At 45.8% G+C, this 20,693-nt stretch overlaps 1 protein-coding gene across 1 annotated transcript in view; it reads right to left on the reverse strand.

The window, feature by feature from the left end:
• The window catches only part of TAX1BP1 (Tax1 binding protein 1), a 121,420-nt gene extending 101,547 nt beyond the window's left edge, over positions 1–19,873 (reverse strand). The window contains exons 1-2 of the mRNA XM_066585793.1: positions 19,714–19,873; positions 4,690–4,873 (exon numbers count right to left, since the gene is read on the reverse strand). Of these exons, the coding sequence (XP_066441890.1) occupies positions 4,690–4,866 (177 nt within the window). The 5' untranslated portion in view covers positions 4,867–4,873; positions 19,714–19,873. The remainder of the gene's footprint in view (positions 1–4,689; positions 4,874–19,713) is intronic.
• Positions 19,874–20,693: the final 820 nt, after the last annotated feature.

Raw genomic sequence — 20,693 nt, forward strand, 5'->3', positions numbered from 1 at the left:
TTACTAATTACAAGATATTTCCAGCCATGCAGCTCATTTGCCTTACAGTAGCCTTTCTTCCTGTCATTTATTGTTCCCCTTGGGCCATCTCCCAGCTAAATGAACACATACCTTCTTTCTTTGGCAGGCCCCGCTACATAACTCCACAATAAACCAAGCTGCCGGTCTGGCATGAGAAACCCTCCCCGAGCAGCAGATCTCCAAGCCTCTAGCGTTAGAAGGTACAAGTATTACAGCGGTCCTCCGCCACATGCAGAACCAACTGCAATACGCGTCTACTGCAGTTACTAAACTGCATGCAGCTTCATTCCCAACGGTTCAGGGCGGCTTTGACAACCGAGGCCTCGTCTCCACGCAGCGCATTTATTGTAGATGCTACAACTAATTACAGTGCGATTCATGTGAATGAGGTTCAGAAAACCCAATTCACATGCAGCAGAGGAAAAGACTGCATTCCCTGCTCAGCCAGAGACTTGCAGATTTTTCACGGATCTCCCCTCCTCTACTGTGAGAAGCGACGTCTATGGCGCATCCATTATAAAAGTATTTATGTCAGTATATGCAGACTTCTAGTAGGTTTTCAGAGGGTTTGGCCAAAGTCAAACTCAGCCAACAGTATTCAAAAGAAGAAGTCTCACTCACATTGGCGGTTGTGTCCCGCGTATTAGGCCTCATTCACACAAGTGCTGTTTTAGCGCAGTATAGGTACGAGAAAAAAGAAATTGCGCCTATACTGCGCTAAAAAATCGCGTGAGCAGGCAGCTGCTCCGGGAGAGGGGGAGAAGCAGCCCCCCAGGGCTTCAGGATTTCCCCATAGGAGGGAGAGAGAGAGCGGGGCTATGGGTTAATTCCCCCCACCCCCGAGGGATATCCCCATAGTAAAGAGTGGACGGGGCTAAGGGGGAAGGGCTATAGGGCTTCTCACAGAGATTCCCAATAGCAACTATAGAGGGGGTGGGGCTAGATGGTTGAGCCCTGTAACACGCCTCCCCCCCTATCTCCCTGTTGTTGGGAAATCCCTTGGGGAAGGGAGGTGGAGGGAGTTCCTTCGCGGCCGGATCTTCTTTCTTCGGCCCGGCGGACGTGCTCGGCACGCCAGCGGCGTGCCCCGCGGATGCGCCAGGCCGAAGAAAGAAGATCCAACCGCGAAGAAGGGAAGAACCGCATCGACCGGAGCAGGTGAGTTTAATTCTGGTACGGGTCTCCCGCGGATCCGGACGGCTTCCATAGGCTTCAATAGAGCATGTCCATTTTTTTTTTCCCGCATGTGGATCCGCGCCTGACAGGAAAAATGACATCCGCAGGTATTTAACTTCCTGCGGGCGTCCAATGCATCCCTATGGGGCGCGGATCCACGTGCGGGAGAAACGCTGCGGATTTAAAGCCCGTGGACATGAGGCCTTAATGTGAACACTTCTATAGAAAACCATCGGTTCTTATAGAGCAGTGCAGGGAGAAGACTGGGTGGACGCGCCTGAGCTCCGGCAGCTGAGGAGAGGGGAGTATAATTTTTTTTATTTTTAACACATTCTAGGGATGATTTTCAGCGAAGGACTTATATTTAAAGCCCTTCCCCGAAAATCCCTGCAGAGCTTGCCAGCAGCCTATTGCTTTCAATGAAACTGCAGAAGTGGCGGTCCCACTGAAAGCAATGGGAGAACATCGCGATCCTCTGCCACAGCTGTGACAGGGGATTCTTTATTCCCCGCGGGGAGTCCTCTTGGCACTGATTACTGTGACAGTGCTGTCACAGTGTTCAGTGACAAGGGGACTCCCCGTGGGGAATATTTACACAGCAGTGGCAGAGAGGTGAGTAATTATATATATTTATTTGTGGGGTTTTTTTAACACAAACTGGGATGATTTTCAGGGAAGGGTTTATATTTAAAGCCCTTCCCCGAAAATCACTGCAGGGGTTGCTGGAAGCCTATTGCTTGCAATGGGGCCCATCGGCAGCAGACGCATTGAAAGCTATGGGAACAGACCTGCATTCACACGTGTTTGTGCACGTACGTGGGTGCATACTTGAACACGCACCTATGTATGGCATACGCACATGTGAAGCCATCCTTTAGCACATTTTTTTTGCTAAAAGCCCATTGATTTCTATTAGGCCATTCACACTTTGTTTTTTTTATTATGTGCATTAAAAAAAATTCAGCATGTCCTATTTTGGTGCATAATACATACCAATATAGACAATGGGGATTTATAATACACAGCAAATACACTTGTACATGTATATTTGTTGTATATTGCTTATTTTATGCACATGAAAAATACGCAGGCTACATACATCCGTGTGAGCCATTAAACAGTACCTAACCTTTCAAATGACCCTTCTGAGGAAGCAGCTGTGCATCAAGTGAAATAACACTATTTTCATCAGTTTTCAACCCTTTGCAGGCTGAACATCTGATTCTCAGTTATCCTGGAAGGAAACCAGTTGCTAGGATATCTACCATACGCTGAATAAAAATAAATTAATTACATAAATAAAAATTTGGATTCTGCTCCCTAACTCACTATAATGCAGATACACATAGGAAACAGCATCATGAAGTACATTATACAGCAGTACTGAGCAGTGCACATATGATTTCACTAGTTATAAGAGACTAAATCACTTAACTGCAGCAGCTATGTCTGTGAGAGCATCTCTTTCTTTCTCCCTCTCCCCACTCCACAGACTACTATGGGCAGCATGAGACAATAACCCCACTTCCTGTAATCAGTCTTGGTGTCTCAGTTAGGCCGCCTGCAGACGAGTGGGTCGGATCCGGCGGCGAGAATTCTCGCCGCGGGACCCGACCCGAGCGCCTGCAGAGACGAGCGCGTACTCACCCGCGCCCGGCGGCCCCGGCTCTTTCATGTGCCGGCTGCCGGGCAGCCGGTGCATGCGCAGACCGGAGCCGGCGGCCGGGTGAGTGACGTTTCTGTGCGAGGCTCTGCGAGTCCCGCACAAAAATAGGACATGCCGCGGTTTGTTTGCCACGAGAGATTTCGCGCGGCCAAACCACGGCCATCTGCATAGGAGTGCGTATTGTAATGCACTCCTATGCAGGCTTTCAGTGGCGGAAATCCCGCGGCGGGATTTCCACCCGTGTGCAGGCGGCCTTAGTAGAGATAGACTTCACTTATCCACACTGTACATTAGTATGAATCATTAGTCTTGGACACTACACCTGCTTTGATTAACCGCTGCTGTCCACATGAGTAGCGCTGGCTAGTTAGAGCAGCATGTAGTGTCTCAAGGTCCATTTACACACACAGATGATCGCTCAAAACTGTCAGTTTCTGATGAATTTTGAGTGATCATTTTGCATTAGGCACTAATGGGCTAATCATGTATTTAGAGAACAGAGGTAGGTCTCTTCTCTAAATACATCAATATTGTTCTCCAGCGGAACAGCTGCTGAAAGAATATTATCAGCAATGCCCACGGAGAACTCAGCATGCGGTCCCTCTTATCAGGGGCGACGGATTTTAAGATAAGATGAACTCAACGATGAACGAAAAAGTGCACGATGGGCACTCATTTACACGCAACGATTATCGCTCAAAAGATGGCTTTTGAGCAAATTTTGAGCGATAATCGTGTGTAAAAAGGGCCTCTAGACTATCAATGTATACCATTGCCAAGTGTGCATCAGGTAGTCAGAGAAGCAGTTTGGTCATCTTTGTTCGGTCAGGCCCCAAAAGGTTACTTCAACAATAGACAATGAACAGCAAATTAGAAAGAAGGAAGACCTCTAGCGCCCGCACCTTGGAGGGGCTTTTAAGCACAAAAACATTTTAAGTGAACAAAAAGCCCATTTAGACGATTATCATTCAAAATTCGATCAAAAGCCATCTTTTGCACAATAATTGTTGCAAGTAAATGTGCCCATCTTTCAGTTTTCTGCCAAACGATGGACGTCAGTTCGGCTTGAAATCCATCATTCAGCAGAACAGCTGAGAAGACGGACCGCACACGGTGTTCTGCCTGGGAAGAGCTGATTACATTGTCTCAGCTGTAATCAGCGGGGCAGAACAAAGAGAGTTTATTCAGAGAACAGCCGGTGGCCCTCTGAGTAAATTCAGCTCCTGGCAGCTCACACGCTATTAATTGGTACTAATAGGCGTTAGTACCAATTAGTAGATGAAAAATGATCACTCAAAAGCCATGTTTTGAGCGATCATCTTTGTGTCTAAATGCACCTAAAGTGATTTGCGAGTTTGCTGGTCATCACACTGGCGATGACAAAAGCAAAAGTAGTTTGAAAAGTCAGTAACCATTTGAAGATCTTAGAATTATGGCAAGAAAAATGCATTTATATTCTGCATAAGATTTCAGACATTTAAATATTTTTAAAGTATACATCCACATATATAAAAACTACGCAGGATCGTACACAATAACTGTCTTTGTAAATACATTGTATAGAACAATCTGCTGATCATATCCTACATCCAGTATGGGAGCCACATTACATTACAACATTTGTGCAATTAGTCTGTTATTCCTCCTGGAAATGTATGAATAAAAATATTTCCTAAAATAGATCTATTAGTAGAGATGGCATGTCCTCTCCATACATTACAGGATCAAATTGGCTTCCTAACTGTAATAAGTTCTGTTGATCAGCACTGATTTTATAAGAGGAAACAGACAAAAATACACAGCGTAAAAAAGAGACACAAGCGTACCTTAAAAATGCCAACCCAGTCTTTTGGATGGGGATGGATATGCTGTGTCAATGTGTAGTGACACTCCAGAAGAGCACTTGGAAGGTAACTCTTCGCCACATTCTGAAAGATCACGTGTGCAAAGTTGGACATCTGCATGGTGCCGCATGGAGATGGAAGGTCTTGTAGAGCGGACATGTTTAACCTGGAATTAGAGAAGATATGAGAATTAGATATGTACAGAGATAAACACTATAAAGAATATGGCGGGGGCGTCTTCTGAAAGATGTTTATACTCAGCGGTGTGGGGATTAATAACTCGTTTGCACCAGAATTCTGGAGTCAAAAAGTCACAATTTGGCACAAGATTTTTTTCTGTCAACAACTGCACCGGTTTGCTAATTTTACACGGGTCCCACCACTTATTATAAGCGGCATACACAACCTGTATTATAATAACCACTGAATACTTATCAATCGCTGAGCTCTCCGATTGGCTGCAGCAGTCTGTGATGTCCTGTATGCAGGCTGCTGCAGCCAGCAAACACATCACAATTGGGAGCCGGGAGCAGAGAGTATCTGCTTGTTATTTTTACACATGGGGAGACCATTTCAATGAAAACTGAACAACTAGGACAATCCCTTTAATTGTGGAAGCTTACTACAAAAGTGTTAATTTAAAAAAAAAAAAAAAAAACTCATTTTGTTTAGTGCTCCTTTAAAGAGGAACCATCAGGTCTTCTGAAAAGCAGGCCTCCCCCGCTGACTCAGTCACCATTATTTTTCATATAGGCCCACCTCGCTTAATAATGCTCCCATTATATACAGAGAACATTAGTGTACTGTCAAGGGGTGGTCTGCACTTCCTAATATCCATCAAATGTTACATCAGCCGTTTATACTGGGCGGTGGAGAACACTCACTTGACAGCACACCTGTCAGGGTCCTTACATAACAGGAGCCATAGCCGGTGAATAGGAGGAAGACTACAAGAGAAGAATGGCAGTAGAGTCCCTGGAGACATAGCTTTAAATTGTAACTGTACCCAGCCTAGCACTTCTGCTGCAGTGACTGATGGGGGTCTCAGCACCAAAAACTTCACTCTATGGCATCTCAAAAGTTTCTTGAAAGTGCAGTTACACATTAACCCATTAAAGGGGTTGTCCAGCGAAAGCAAGTGGGGTTCAGCACTTCTGTATGGCCATATTAATGCACTTTGTAATGTACATCGTGCATTAATTATGAGCCATACAGAAGTTATTCACTTACCTGTTCCGTTGCTAGCGTCCCCGTCGCCATGGTGCCGTCTAATTTCAGCGTCTAATCGCCCGATTAGACGCGCTTGCGCAGTCCGGTCTTCTCCCTGGTGAATGGGGCCGCTCGTGCCGGAGAGCTGGTCCTCGTAGCTCCGCCCCGTCACGTGTGCCGATTCCAGCCAATCAGGAGGCTGGAATCGGCAATGGACCGCACAGAGCCCACGGTGCACCATGGGAGAAGACCCACGGTGCATCGTGGGTGAAGATCCCGGCGGCCATCTTGCTAAGGTAAGAAAGAAGTCGCCGCAGAGCGGGGATTCGGGTAAGTACTAAACAGTTTGTTTTTTTTTAACCCATCCCTTGTGTTTGTCTCGCGCCGAACGGGGGGCCTATTGAAAAAAAAAAAAAAAACCCCGTTTTGGCGCGGGACAACCCCTTTAAGGACCAAGTGCTGTAAATTTACAGTGCTTGGTCCTGGCTTTAAACCTAGCCAAATGTAAAACTACAGTGGGGGTTTAAAGCCCCTTCTTCTGCAATCAAGCAGAAGCAGGTAGGGTTGTCAGCTGTAAGTCACAGCTGATAACCCAGAGGAGAAGGCAGGAGTGGTTTTTAACCCTTTCTGCCTTCTCCTTTCCTAAGTAGACAGCACTCAATGAGCGCTATGTACTAAAAAGGGAAAGTGGAAGTATAACTTCCACTACACAAGTTGGCAGTCACGTGACAGCCAGGTTTCTCTGCTACAACAGAGCAGCAGGGTCTTAACAGACCCTAATCAGCTCTGCCAGTGACTATTGTCACTACAGGAGATTTTTTTTTTAGTTTAACAAAGACACAAAAAACATATCAATGCACCCAGAGTCAGTGAAAAATAGATTAAAAGAATAGACCTATATGTTACAGAAAAAAACGCAGCAAAAATAATTTGGCAGCTGAAGGAAAAAAAATAGGACATTAAAACCACCACATGGGTAGGATCCCTAAAAAGTGTCTGGTCCTTAAGGTACAAGACGGCCTGGTCCTTGACAGGTTAAAGCCATGCAACCCATTCAACTAGTCAGAGGACCCAACAGGTCCTCTTTAGAGGGAATCCGTCAGCACATTATTGATGGTCTATCTGAGGGCCGCACAAAGTAATGACAGACATGCTGAGTGTAACACTCATTGTTAAAACCAATCCCTCCCCTAGAAGTTGTCGGAATGGAATGAAGCTTTTTCTGTGTGATTGCAACATTTATATAAGTGATTACAATATCAGAGCAAAACCATTTACGGCTTCTTGCACACAAGCAGAAAATCCACGGCGGGATTTCCCACAGAATTTCCGCCGTGCCCGCTGCCATAGGATTGCATTAGATAATGTAATCCTACACACACAGATGCGATTTGACGTGAAAACTCGCGCGGTAAACAAATAGTGGCATGTCCTATTTCTGTGCGAGTCTTGCAGAGGCCAGCACAGAAACGTCACCGCTGCCGCACCAGCACTGCACCTCGCATGTGGGGCTGTATGCCAGCCGGCACATCACAGTGCAGAGAGAGAAGACGCAGGACAGCTGAGTATAAGGTGAATGCCGGGGCACAGGTCGCATCCTGTTGCGGAAAGTCTCGCAGCGGGATCCGACCCAGCTGTGTGCACATGGCCTATTACAGAAAACTGACCCCTTGAAGGGAGGCTCTAGTACTGTTGTACCATCTCTAGCTTGGAAACAAGATGTGAAATGGGTGGGCATGGAGGCTCTAGTACCCTGTTGTACCACCTCTAGATTGAATGCAGGATTTGATATGGGTGGGCATGGAGGCTCTAGTACCCTGTTGTACCACCTCTAGATTGAATGCAGGATTTGATATGGGTGGGCATGGAGGCTCTAGTACCCTGTTGTACCACCTCTAGATTGAATGCAGGATTTGATATGGGTGGGCATGGAGGCTCTAGTACCCTCTTGTACCACCTCTAGATTGAATGCAGGATTTGATATGGGTGGGCATGGAGGCATACAAGTTCCATATGGTATCCCGTGGAATGTCGGTCTACATTCACTCTGAGCCTCTAGATCGTACAAACTGGTAGGCTGTTGAAGTTGGTGTCCCAGATGGTCCCATACGTGTTCTATTGGCCATAGAATTGGTGACCGTCCCAGCCACAGAAGTGTGACCCCTTGTGTGTGCAGCCGAGTATTATCCTGCTGGAAGATTGCTTATGGAAACCCCCACCATGAGAAGAACACATAAGGCTGCAGGATGTCCTAAACATATCGCTGAGCTGTCGCTGTCCCTCGTACCACCACTAGGGGTGACCGGTCATGTAATCACGCCACAACTTAAATCATTTGCATCTCTGTCTGAGATGTAACCGAGTTTTGCAGACAACGCCTTCTAGCTGCTTGATGTGTTCTTCACTAAGTGTATTTCTGAATACAGCGTAGTTGTTAGACTCGGCTTAAGGCTTTGTTCATATGGCAGATTCCGCTCCACAAATCCATGGTAGAAAACCGTGGCTAAGCCCTTCATACTACTGTGGATTTAGCCCTTTCCAACGGCCAAACCTGCATGCGATTCTGCACCCAGTAGTGTCGTTTCACTTGAATGTCAAATCCGTACGCAGAAAAATGCTCCAAATGAACAGGATACGTAGCCGACGCGGATTTGATACGGAATGTGGCCGGATTCCAAGTCAAATTTGCAACAAAGTTACACTATGTGAACATGCGTTCTTAGAGGCAGAAGTCGGATGTATGGATGAGATGCCCAGTAATAAAGTAGGGAGTATCGACAGGGCAGAAGCACAGCACTGAGCGGACTATCAGCACTCGGCTCACACTGCTGCACAGAGACAGTGATTTTTATTGGAACTATTGATAGAAGAATAGATGACACAGTGCTATAATCCGTGTCTGAGTCACTACTTTCTGCCAGCCTCATCCTGGAGGCATATTCTCTTTAAGGCTAATTAGACTAGAGCTGCCAGGCTACTTCTCAGCTGTATAAATAGATGAACTTGTTCCTCCTCGTCTCGTGCCAAATTACCTCCTAACAGCCTGGTTACTGCGGCCAGAGGCAGAACAGTCAGCAATTTGCTACTTATGTCCTCCAACAATCCACTTGCATGTTTACATCACATAATGTAAAGTGATCTCTAAACAGAAAGCATAGGAAGAACATTTACACCCCATCCAACCAACAATAAAAAAACTACAGGTCAGCGAGCGCTCCACTTTCCAAAGTTGAAAATGTTTTCCCTTTGCACACAACCCCTTTAATACGGAGCTGGAACAGTGATCAGCGGCCGACTGAAGGTAATGTTCCCAATACCTACAGTAAAATCAGCCTTAGGGCTTTTACCCACTAGCATTTATTTAACGCTGTCATATCGCAGCGGTTTTTTTTTACTGCAAATGTCAATGAGACTTTCTAATGTTCAAAATCACTGCGAACCGCCGCAATTGTCCGCAGTGAGCCTGTCAGATAGGCTTAGCGCGGAGAACCGTCAGCTCTCCCCTGCGGCAGCTCCTGCCACGGGATATCGCTACGCCCGTGGAGAGGAGCCCTTAAAACAATACCAAAACAGAATGGGTGGAGGAGTAAATACTTAATTAGTCCACTGATAAAGGATGTGACAGCTTTATAGTCCCTGAATTAAGGCCCATTTACACAGAGCGATGATCGCTCAAACCACAGTTTGAGTGACAGCTTTGACCGACCATTTTGCATAAACTATTAAGTAGCTACTTCAGAGCAATTAAGTGTGCAAATGGACCTTCCCTGAACCAAGTTAATAGCCGGAGGGCTCTTATCTGCGCTCAGATTCTTTGTTCTCCACGGGAAACAATGCTATCAGCACTCCCGGCGGAGAACTGCTGATAAGAGTGAATGACGATTTTTAGGTTAGCTTGAATTTAACGATCAGCTAGCAGTGCCCGAAAAGCAGACGATGGGCGCACATTTACACGCACCGATGATTGCTCAAAAGATCGCTTTTTGGCGTTTTTTGAGCGATCATCGCTCCATGTAAATGGGCCTTTAGTGGGGGTTTTTTCAGGGGGGGGGGGGGGGGGCACCAGGCTAGCATCTGTGCTATAGATTTCTCATGCTTCCCAGTCATGCATGAATCCTCATGAAGAATTTAACCCTCTGTTGAAAGTGCCAAAGTTGTTACAAATTTATATTCCCAAATTCTTCAATGGCTTTATGATTTAAAATTGGCGTTAAGTATAATAACTTTCATGTCTTCTATGTTCTGTCTGTGACTAGAAAAATGCTCGGCCACAGGTAATTCTGTCTTTCAACTGTGCGGCGATGGGATCTTATCCTCCCTTTCAGTTTTTGCCCTGCTTCTCCAACATAAAGGCCCCCAACAGGACATTTACTGCACAGGATCAAATACACAACATCGGACGTGGAACATGTGAATGTCCCCGGGATCTTGAAACAGGTTCCACGTCCGATGTTGTGTAGCTGATCCGATGCAGTAAATGTCCTGTTGGGGAAACAAGACAAAAACTGAATGCAAGGATGAGATCTCACCGCCACACAATTAAAGAAATAAAAAAAAGAAAGAATTACCTGTGGCAGAACACTTTTCTAGTCATGGACACAACATAGAAAATATGAAAAGCTATTATTTCAAATCCCATCGACACAGAATAATTTGGGAGTACAAATTTATAACAACCTTTGTCATTGTCAAGACCTGAATGAACCTCAGAGGAGGCTTCTTGCTTCAGTGGAGAACATGGGAAAACTGGAGAAGAGATAACACACAGGCCTGGTGACCCCCTAACACAAATTCAGAGACCATGAAACTTTCACATACCTCATCAGTGGACTCATTAAGTAATTATCCCTCTACTCATCCTGTTTTAGTGCAAATTAATTTTATACACACACAGAGCTCTTCTGTTCTATTCCATTTAAGCCTGAGGAAGAACCCTGAGAGGTTCGAAAGCTCGCTATAACATCATGTATTTGTGTTAGTCATTGAAAGGTATCATATCTACAAGATTAGTTGGTTTCTCTTAGTGAGAACACTTACATTTTGCTCTACTGCCTAACACAGTACTAAACATTTTTCGTTTAAACTGCAGGAGCACATAGGGAACAGTCCATTACCAAAAGTAAGTGGCAACCTATTTTGAGCTCAAACAGGTACATAACTTCAGGTATACAGCGCTGCTCTCCATGGGCACATGAGTCATAGGACAGGTCAGATGGATGCGTCATAGAATGCCATGACTCCAATGACTCATCACATTCCTGCTTAGTCAGCTGCCTGGACAGTTTCCTTTTCCCTTACGACACAATACCCCCCACCATAAGGCTCTTTTCACACTACGCTTTCCTTTTCCAATTCAGTCTCGGATTTTCGTGTTTTATTAAAAAAAAATATATATTAAAACTGCACTTATTGACCGCACCCACCCACAGCAGTCAATGGCCTTATCATGCTAGATGTACCAGCAAGATTGTGTAGTCATTGGATACTGCCGGCGGCGGGATTTCCAACAAGTGCAGTTCCCGCAGCATAGAAACCCAACCTAAAACAATCTGTTTCATTACACCACCGCCCCATCCTTTCTTCGCTCCTTACGTAGGTGACAGCTAAAAGATAAGCAGGACATCCATGTCTACCGGTGACAGCACATAAGTTGGATGTGCAAAAAGGGGACAAGCAGCAACACTAGGGGGTGCTATAAGCAGACGTCAGATTGAAGAACTTGAGGTAGCAAGAAGCTTTTCTTTTTTTAGTGAGTAAATTTAAAAGCTTTTTGAATGTTTCAGCATCCCAATTACAGACCAAATTATGGGATCCCCTTCAGGACCACCTGCCGTAAAAATAAAGCGGACAGGATATGGCTCCAATCACTGCTGTCAACTCCCTTATTCACAACTTTATCTTCCAAAAGGTAGAAGATTAAACAAGGCGATCTGCTATCTGGGACCTACTTCTTACCAACAGGGAGGGAATGGTTGAGGGAATACAGGTGGCTGGTACCTTCCGCCTGCAGATGGGCGGGTCGGATCTGGCGGCGAGGATTCTCGCGGCGGGACCCGAGCGCCTGCAGGGACCAGCGCGTACTCACCCGCACCCACGGCTCCTGCTGTTTGATGTGCCGGCTTGCCGGGCAGCGGGCGCATGTGCAGACTAGAGCCGGCGGCGGGTGAGTGATGTTTGCGAGCCCCGCACAGAAATAGAACATGCCGTGGTTTGTTTACCGCGTGAGATTTCGCACAGCCAAACCGCGGCCGTCTGCATAGGATTGCGTTTGTTAACGCAATCCTATGCAGGCTTCCAGTGGCGGAAATCCCGCCGCGGAATTTCCGCTCATGTGCAGGCGCCCTTAGAGGCAGTGATCATGCTATTATTTAATTTTGGATAACAAGGGGAAGAAGACCTGAGAAGACTCAGACCTCAAGGTTGGATTTTGGGGGTATATCAAAAGCAAAAGAAAAAAGTCAAGCATGCTATAGGATGTTTACTGGATGAAAATGGTAAATTGGTTAAAAAGGATGTTGAGAAGGCTGAACTTTTAAATTCCTATTTTGTATCTGTTTTCTCTCCAAAAGTAGATGGAACATCAACTGATCTTCCCTGTGCTATTGGGGGAATAAAAGAATGCAGGCTAGGCCATCTATAAGCAGAGAGATGGTGAGGGAACACTTAGCTAACTTACATGAATTCAAGTCTCAAGGTCCATATGAATTACATCCTAGGATATCAACGAAAGCAGCGGAGGTAATTGCTGAGCCACTCGCCAAAATCTTTGAAAATTCCTGGAGAAAGGTGGTGTCCCAGAAAATTGGAGAAGGGGAAGTGATGTCCCAAACATCAAAAAAGGTAAGAAAGTGGAACCAGGAAACTACAGGCCTGTGAGCCTGACTTCCATACTGGGAAAGATCTTTGAACAAATTATTAAACAGCATGTATGCAAGTACTTGGATGATAATGGAGTAATTAACCAGAGTCAGCATGAGTTTGTAACAAACAAGTCATGCCAGACTAATCCAATTTCCTTCTATGACAGAATCACCAACTGGGTTGATCAGGAAAAGGCAGTAGAAATAGTATATCTTGACTTTAGTAAAGCATTTGACAAAGTACCTTATACCACCATTGTTGAAAAAAATGACCACATATGGGATTGACAAGGCAACTGTTAGGTGGATTCACAACTGGCTGAATAATCTACTAAAAGAGTGGTCATAAATGGCTGCACATCCAAGTGAAAGAATGTATCGAGTGGGGTACCACAAGGTTCTGTCCTAGGCCCAGTGTTGTTTAACATTTTTACAAATGATCTGGAGGAGGAAATTGATGGGAAACTGATCAAATTTACTGACAACACATAACTAGGAGTAAGAGAGAGAGTATTCAAAAAGATCTAGACAAGCTTGAACAGCGCGCAACGACTAACAGAATGGTATTTAGGGCCGCCTGCAGACGGCCGGGTTGGATCCCGCTGCAAGAATTCTTGCAGCGGGATCCAACCCGCTCCCCTGCAGTGAGCAGTGCGGCTCACCTTCTTCCGCGTCTTCTCCTCTCTGTGATGTGCCGGCTGCCGCCCAGCCGGCGTGAGCGGGCCGGGCGAGTCAGGAGTGACATTTCTGTGCGGGCCTCTGCGCGACTCGCACAGAAATAGAACATGCCGCGATTTGTTTTCCGAGTGTTATTTCACACAGACAAATCATGTCCGTCTACATAGGATTGCATTTTGCAATGTAATCCTATGCAGGCAGGCACAGGCGGAAATTCTGCAGGAAATCCCGCCGCGGAATTTCCGCCTGTGTGCAGGGGGCCTAACAAGGAGAAATGCAAAGTTCTACATCTGAGCAAGAAAAATTATTAAAAGCACATACAGAATGGGAGGAATGGGGCTAAGCAGCTGCACATGTGAAAAAGACTTAGGTATACTAATAGGTCATAGACTGAACATGAGTCAACGGTGTGATGCAGCAGCCAAAAAGGCAAACACAATTCTGGGATGTATTAATAGAAGCATAGTCTAGATCACATGAGGTAATTATCCCCCTCTACTCTTCTTTGGTCAGACCACTTTTGTAATACTGTGTCCAGTTCTGGGCACCCCACTTTAAAAAAGACAAACTGGAGCAAGTTCAGAAAAGAGTTACCAAGATGGTGAGCGGTCTGCAAATCATGTCCTATGAGGAACGATTAAAGGATCTGGGAATGTTTAGCTTGCAAAAAAGAAGGCTGAGAGGAGACTTAAAGGGGTTGTCCCGCGAAAGCAAGTGGGGTTAAGCACTTCTGTATGGCCATATTAATGCACTTTGTAATATACATCGTGCATTAAATATTGGCCATACAGAAGTTATACACTTACCCCCTCCGGTGCTGGTGTCCCCGTCTCCATGGCGCTGACCAAAGCCGCCTTCTGCCTGGATTAGACGCGCTTGCGCAGTCTGCCCTCTTCTGTCTGGCTCCGGCGTGCTCGCGCCGCAGAGGTCTTCTGTGCATGCGCAGAAGACCTGTGCGGCGCGAGCACGCCGGAGCGGCCCCTTCAGCGCAAGTGCGTCTAATCCAGGCAGAAGGCGGCTTTGGTCGGCACCATGGCGACGGGGACACCAGCACCGGAGGGGGTAAGTGTATAACTTCTGTATGGCCAATATTTAATGCACGATGTTTATTACAAAGTGCATTAATATGGCCATACAGAAGTGCTTAACCCTACTTGCTGCCGCGGGACAACCCCTTTAATAGCTGTCTACAAATATCTGAAGGGCTGTCACACTGCAGAGGGATCAGCCCTATTCTCGTCTGTACAAGGAAATACTAGAAGCAATGGGATGAAACTGAAAGGGAGGAGACAGATTAGATATTAGACATTGAGGGTGATCAATGAGTGGAACAGGTTACCACGGGGGGTGGTGAGTTCTCCTTCAATGGAAATTGCTCACAGAGGCAGAAAAAAAGTCTAATTTTTACTATATATCAAAGCCCTTCACAGTTTAGACATGGTTTAAAATATTTCCTTTATTAAATAAATTTTATTAAAAAATAAAACGCACGACGGGGCACTACAAAAAACCTCCTTATTATAGAGGTGTATTGACCTTAGTCACGTAGTAAACGACTGTAGCTGCTTGCTTATTTTTTCACACCCTCATTCATGTTCAAGAGGGGCTGTAGATTTGTATGATAGTGCAGCAGCTGTCGTTACCTTGGATACGGGTATGAACAGATTTATATCTCACGCATTACTTCCTATATTTTTTGTCTTATGATAGAAACAAATCAAGACGTAAAGTGAGTGCTGTTATGGCAGTAATTAGTCTTGTTTTTTTCTTATAAGACAGGAAGGTTTGCGAATATTGGAGATGTATGCCTTTAGACTTGACAATGTGATTATATGTTTCTTGTTTCAGACTTAGTTCAAGTGAATAAAGGCTCGTCTCCTATTCGTATCTTTACAATTTAGATATCATAATCTCCAGTTTTTTATATATATATTTTCTTCGTGTTTTTGGTTAGAATCTCAACGCGTTTCTCCATTTATTGTAGCGGGTCATCAGGAGATTTTTGACTGAGATTATGGTTTTAAATATAGATTAATATCTGTTCCAGAGTTTTATTGGCTCTTCTTTAAGAGGACAATTTTCACTCTGTCAGACATAGAGTAGGCAATGCAGATGAATCAAAATGAAATAAGAGATTGGTGGTTACCTATAGAGGAGAGCAGCTTGTGGTGAACACGCTGCGTTCCTATATAATTCAGACAATAGTCAGCCGCAACCATATATATATATATATATATAAAGATAGAGAGTAACGGTTAGAGATTTTCCAGTAATATGGTTAAAGCAGGTTGGCTATTATCTCTTCCTTCATAGCATTGCCTAATGCTGGTACATGTTTCTGACAGAGAGTTAGAGAGGTAGCGCCTCTGGCCTGGATAGTAGGTCAGGGCTCTCCCTATATATAGATATATAAAGAACAATAGGAAAAATATAGATCACAGACTTGCAGTGTAGAGAGTGTTAGCCTATATCAGAGGCTACCACCCCATAATGATGCAATACTGTGCTATATAGAAGAGCAGATTGTCCATTACAACACTGCTTTTTCTGGAAAAGAGATTGATCTATATCGTTTACAAATATAGAGATCGCCTCTATAATAGGTGTTCCTCTATAGCTAACCACCAATCTCTTATTTCATTTTGATTCATCTGCATTGCCTACTCTATGTCTGACAGAGTGAAAATTGTCCTCCTAAGGCCTCCTTCCCACGAACGGATTTCCGCTGCGTAAATTCGCGGCGAAAATCCGCTGCGTTGCCCGCAGCTATTAGGTTCTATTGAACCTAATAGCTCCATGCTCACGATGCGTAATTCCACCGCGGAATTACGCACCGCGATTTCTCCCGTCCTCACCCGCAGCATGCTCTATTTTCTGCGGGTGAGGACGGGCTGTACGCGCTGACGGCTTCCATTGCAGTCAATGGAAGCCGTCCGTTATCGCTATCTCCCGCTGTAACCAGCGGGAGATAGCGTGAAAAAACGCTTTCCCGCCCACCGCCGCGCGTCATATGACGCCATATGACGCGGCCGGCCGCGTCACGTGACACGGCCGGCCGTGCACGTGACACGGCTGGTGACGCGGCGGCGGTGGGCGGTGACGGGCGGTGACGCGGCGGCGGTGGGCGGGGAAGTGATTTCACGCTATCTCCCGCAGGTAAGTATAGGGGCTCTGGGGGGCGCCGTGACGGGCTTCGCAGCGGAATATTACGCGGCGGAGCCCGTCACGCTCGTGGGAAGGAGGCCTAAAGAAGAGCCAATAAAACTCTGGAACAGATATTAATCTATATTTAAAACCATAATCTCAGTCAAAAATCTCCTGATGACCCGCTACAATAAATGGAGAAACGCGTTGAGATTCTAACCAAAAACACGAAGAAAATATATATATAAAAAACTGGAGATTATGATATCTAAATTGTAAAGATACGAATAGGAGACGAGCCTTTATTCACTTGAACTAAGTCTGAAACAAGAAACATATAATCACATTGTCAAGTCTAAAGGCATACATCTCCAATATTCGCAAACCTTCCTGTCTTATAAGAAAAAAACAAGACTAATTACTGCCATAACAGCACTCACTTTACGTCTTGATTTGTTTCTATCATAAGACAAAAAATATAGGAAGTAATGCGTGAGATATAAATCTGTTCATACCCGTATCCAAGGTAACGACAGCTGCTGCACTATCATACAAATCTACAGCCCCTCTTGAACATGAATGAGGGTGTGAAAAAATAAGCAAGCAGCTACAGTCGTTTACTACGTGACTAAGGTCAATACACCTCTATAATAAGGAGGTTTTTTGTAGTGCCCCGTCGTGCGTTTTATTTTTTAATAAAATTTATTTAATAAAGGAAATATTTTAAACCATGTCTAAACTGTGAAGGGCTCCTTCAATGGAAAGGTTCAAACAAAGGCTGGACAAATATCTGTCTGGGATGATTTAGTAAATCCTGCACTGAGCAGGGGGTTGGACCCGATGACCCTGGAGGTCCCTTCCAACTCTACCATACTATGAAAAACAAAAATACATAATGCCAGAATTGTGTTTTTTAGCACCCCCTTCTCAAAAAAGAAAAAAAAAAAAAAAAAAAAAAGAGAACAACAAGTGATCAAAAAGTCGTATGCTACCAATGAAAACTAAGTCAATTAGCAAAAAAAAAACAAGCCCTCACACAGCAGCAGAAATAAAAGGTTACGGCTCTCAGAATGTGGGTTTGAGCAGTAATAACACATTACAAAGCCTGCCCACGTTCGGTATTTGTACACCTTGTGCGGTTCATCTGAGGTCACTGACAACGTCTGGACTGAACGCAGCGACGCAGAAACTGCCACGTGTCTGACCCGTTAGGGCTGCGTGTACACAGGCGATCCAGGTAAGAGATAAGTCTGACCCACGGCGTACTCATTAACCTGCGACTTCCAGGGTTCTGCGATGCATTGATTCCGTTCAGTTTGCATCGCCGTACCTGCGGTATTTACCTGCATGTTGTGCAAGTAGTTGAGATGGAAAAAGATGCATCACATACACCTGCAGATCGCATGGCATGCGACTAAGACGCAATTTCTTTCCACTTCCATAGGAAATAATGGGCGAGTCTCGCAGTAGAATCACCCAAAAATAAGACATGCTGCGATGATTCAATCTCACAGTATTGGTGCAAGGGGGGGGGGGGGGGAGAAAGAAGAAAGGGGAGGGGGAAAAATCAGGTAAATTAACGCATTGAAAAGATTGCACAGAACTTGTGTGTAAATACGACCCCATGTAAACACGGCCTTAGGTCGCTTTCACACGGCCGCGAAAATCCCGTGAGACTCGTGTGCTGCGAGATGCACAAATCTCGTATGAATAGAAACCCAATTCTTCTCATATACATGAGCGATATTTTTTCCCGCATTGCATTATGGGTAAAGGATTGCGGCATGTCCTGTCTTTGCCTGTGGGGCCAGAAAACACATTGCTCGGCGTGCGATGCGTGGTTACCCACTGAAATCAAAAGGAAACACTCGCCGATCGTCAGCGCCGGAAACCTGCGCCAGAGGATCGCATCCGCATGTAAGTGACGGGCGCCGCCTCGGATCTGCTAGGGAAAAGTAGTAAAACCGCACGTTCTCAAGCGCAATATTAGGCAGCGGTCCACGGCCCGATGTCACACTTGGTCATGTGAAACTTGCCTAAAGACTAGACATTTCCCATTTTTCAGAAGCTGTAACTTTTTTCTCTGCCAACATGACTGTTTTAGGGTTTTTTCCCCCAGAATAAGCTGTATTTTTTAATAGTTCTGTCTAACAGGCGTGTCCGAGAGGGGTTTTCTGTAGGAAAAAAAAACACTGTTCCCCGCACAACAGCAGCCCACCCTATTCTCACCTCTCCCTGCATCTTCCATGCCACTGCTCGGTCCTCCTTGTGTGTTTACAGGCTGCAGCAGCCTCTCTACGAGACGTCACAGACTGCAGCAGCCAACCACAGAGGTCAGCAATCAAATGCCAAGCTCGGTCATTGGCTACAGCAGCCCGTCACGTCCCATAAATATGGCGTCACAAGGGGATTCCCCGAGCGGCGGCGGACACAGCGCGAAACCGGGAATGGTGAACCTATAGGTTTATTTTGTTACGTGGGGAAACGCAGTGTGAAAAAAAACAAAAACACCATCTCATAGAACCCCTATAATGGATTTTAAAGCTTTTAAAAATTTGTAATTGGGGTGCAATTATTTTGGGGGGCTTGTTTTCCTAATGTTCACAGTACTGTAAAGATGGCGTTATTCCTTCACTGCCAGCACTGGGCGGAATCCGAAAGCTGAAGAATGTTACTGGGGAGACCTGAGGTAAAATACCCTGAGAGGAAGGCCTGCCACATAAGGCCCACTCCTCCCTCACAGCTGTGTCCAGCTGCACCTCCTGCTGCGCCAGTAGGGGGCAGTGCGTGACGTCACAGCGCACCTTGCAGCAGGTTCCTCACCTCCAGTCACGTGACGAGCAGAGACCGCTGCTGTGTCCGCTGCCCTCACACAGCATGTTCACTAGGTGAGGGGCGGAGCCCAAAGTGACGCAGTGGTAACCACGCCTCTTGAACTGTCCTAACTACGCCAGAGAGGCCTGTGGGCAGCGACCTCTATGGGACGGTCGGGAAGGTCACTGGGCACACCTGGCTGCGGCTTGAGCCCGTCTTCCATGTCCTCCGCTACCGGCCACGCCCCTCATCCTATCTGCACTGCCTTACAGCGACATTCACACCGCGGCGCGCTGCCTACCTGTATCTGCGGGTGACTTATAGGACGTCTGTGAGGACACTGCGGAGCGCAGCCCGAGGCAGCGGGTGATCTATGGCAGACGGACACCCAGGCGCTTCCGCGTGTCAACTGCCCTGCTTGTTTTCGTTCTCCAGCTCGTCACACTACGTCACTTCCGGTTCCCATGTTGCTGGGAGGGGGAGATCAGCTGACTGTGTGTACACCGTGACGTCACTGCCAAATGCAGGGCGGGGCTTGCTGTCATGGTGACGGCTCGGGGTACAATGTTTACTTCCGCCTGTGACGGCCGGGACATTTTATACTTGAGTTTATTAAAGTCATTTTTGGATTTTTTGTATCTAAATAGTAATTTTTCAGGAATATTGGGATAAAAAAAAGTAAAAACACAATTCTCACGTTCAGAGTAAGGTGCATTCGTACGGGCATATTTCAGTCCGTGACTATGCAGCGGTTTTTAACATATCAGCAATTTCACGCCCGTAAATACAACACATTGATTTTGTGCGTAATTTCACAGCGAATACGAAGGTTTCTTGCATAATTACGCACACCCATTAATTTCCAAGAACTAATCCGCACAAATATAGGTCATGTTACTTTTTTTCACGTAACTGAAGGTCAAGTGAAAAATATGCATGTGTTCTTTTTCCCGCTTTTTGCGCAGTGCTTCTTGCTTCCCCTTGCGTATTTGCATAGACTTCCATGATACCTTTGCTGCGCAAAACGCAAAAAAATAGAGCAGGTCGTAGTTTTTATGCGTGCGCAAAACACGCTCATAAGTACGAACCCACTGAAATCAATGGGATCCGTTCTCTGTATTTTACGTGCGGATATATTTTATGTGCACAAAAACACGCGCAAATACGGTCGTGTCAAGAAGCGCCAACAGACGGACGCTGCTTGTGTATCCGTGTAACCGAATATTGCCATGTAGCGCTGCGACCTCGATGGAATTGCAGTGCAAGTTGGAGTTTTGGCGA

The sequence above is a fragment of the Eleutherodactylus coqui genome, chromosome 12 (assembly GCF_035609145.1).
Source record: "Eleutherodactylus coqui strain aEleCoq1 chromosome 12, aEleCoq1.hap1, whole genome shotgun sequence".
Taxonomy (NCBI): Eukaryota; Metazoa; Chordata; class Amphibia; order Anura; family Eleutherodactylidae; genus Eleutherodactylus; species Eleutherodactylus coqui.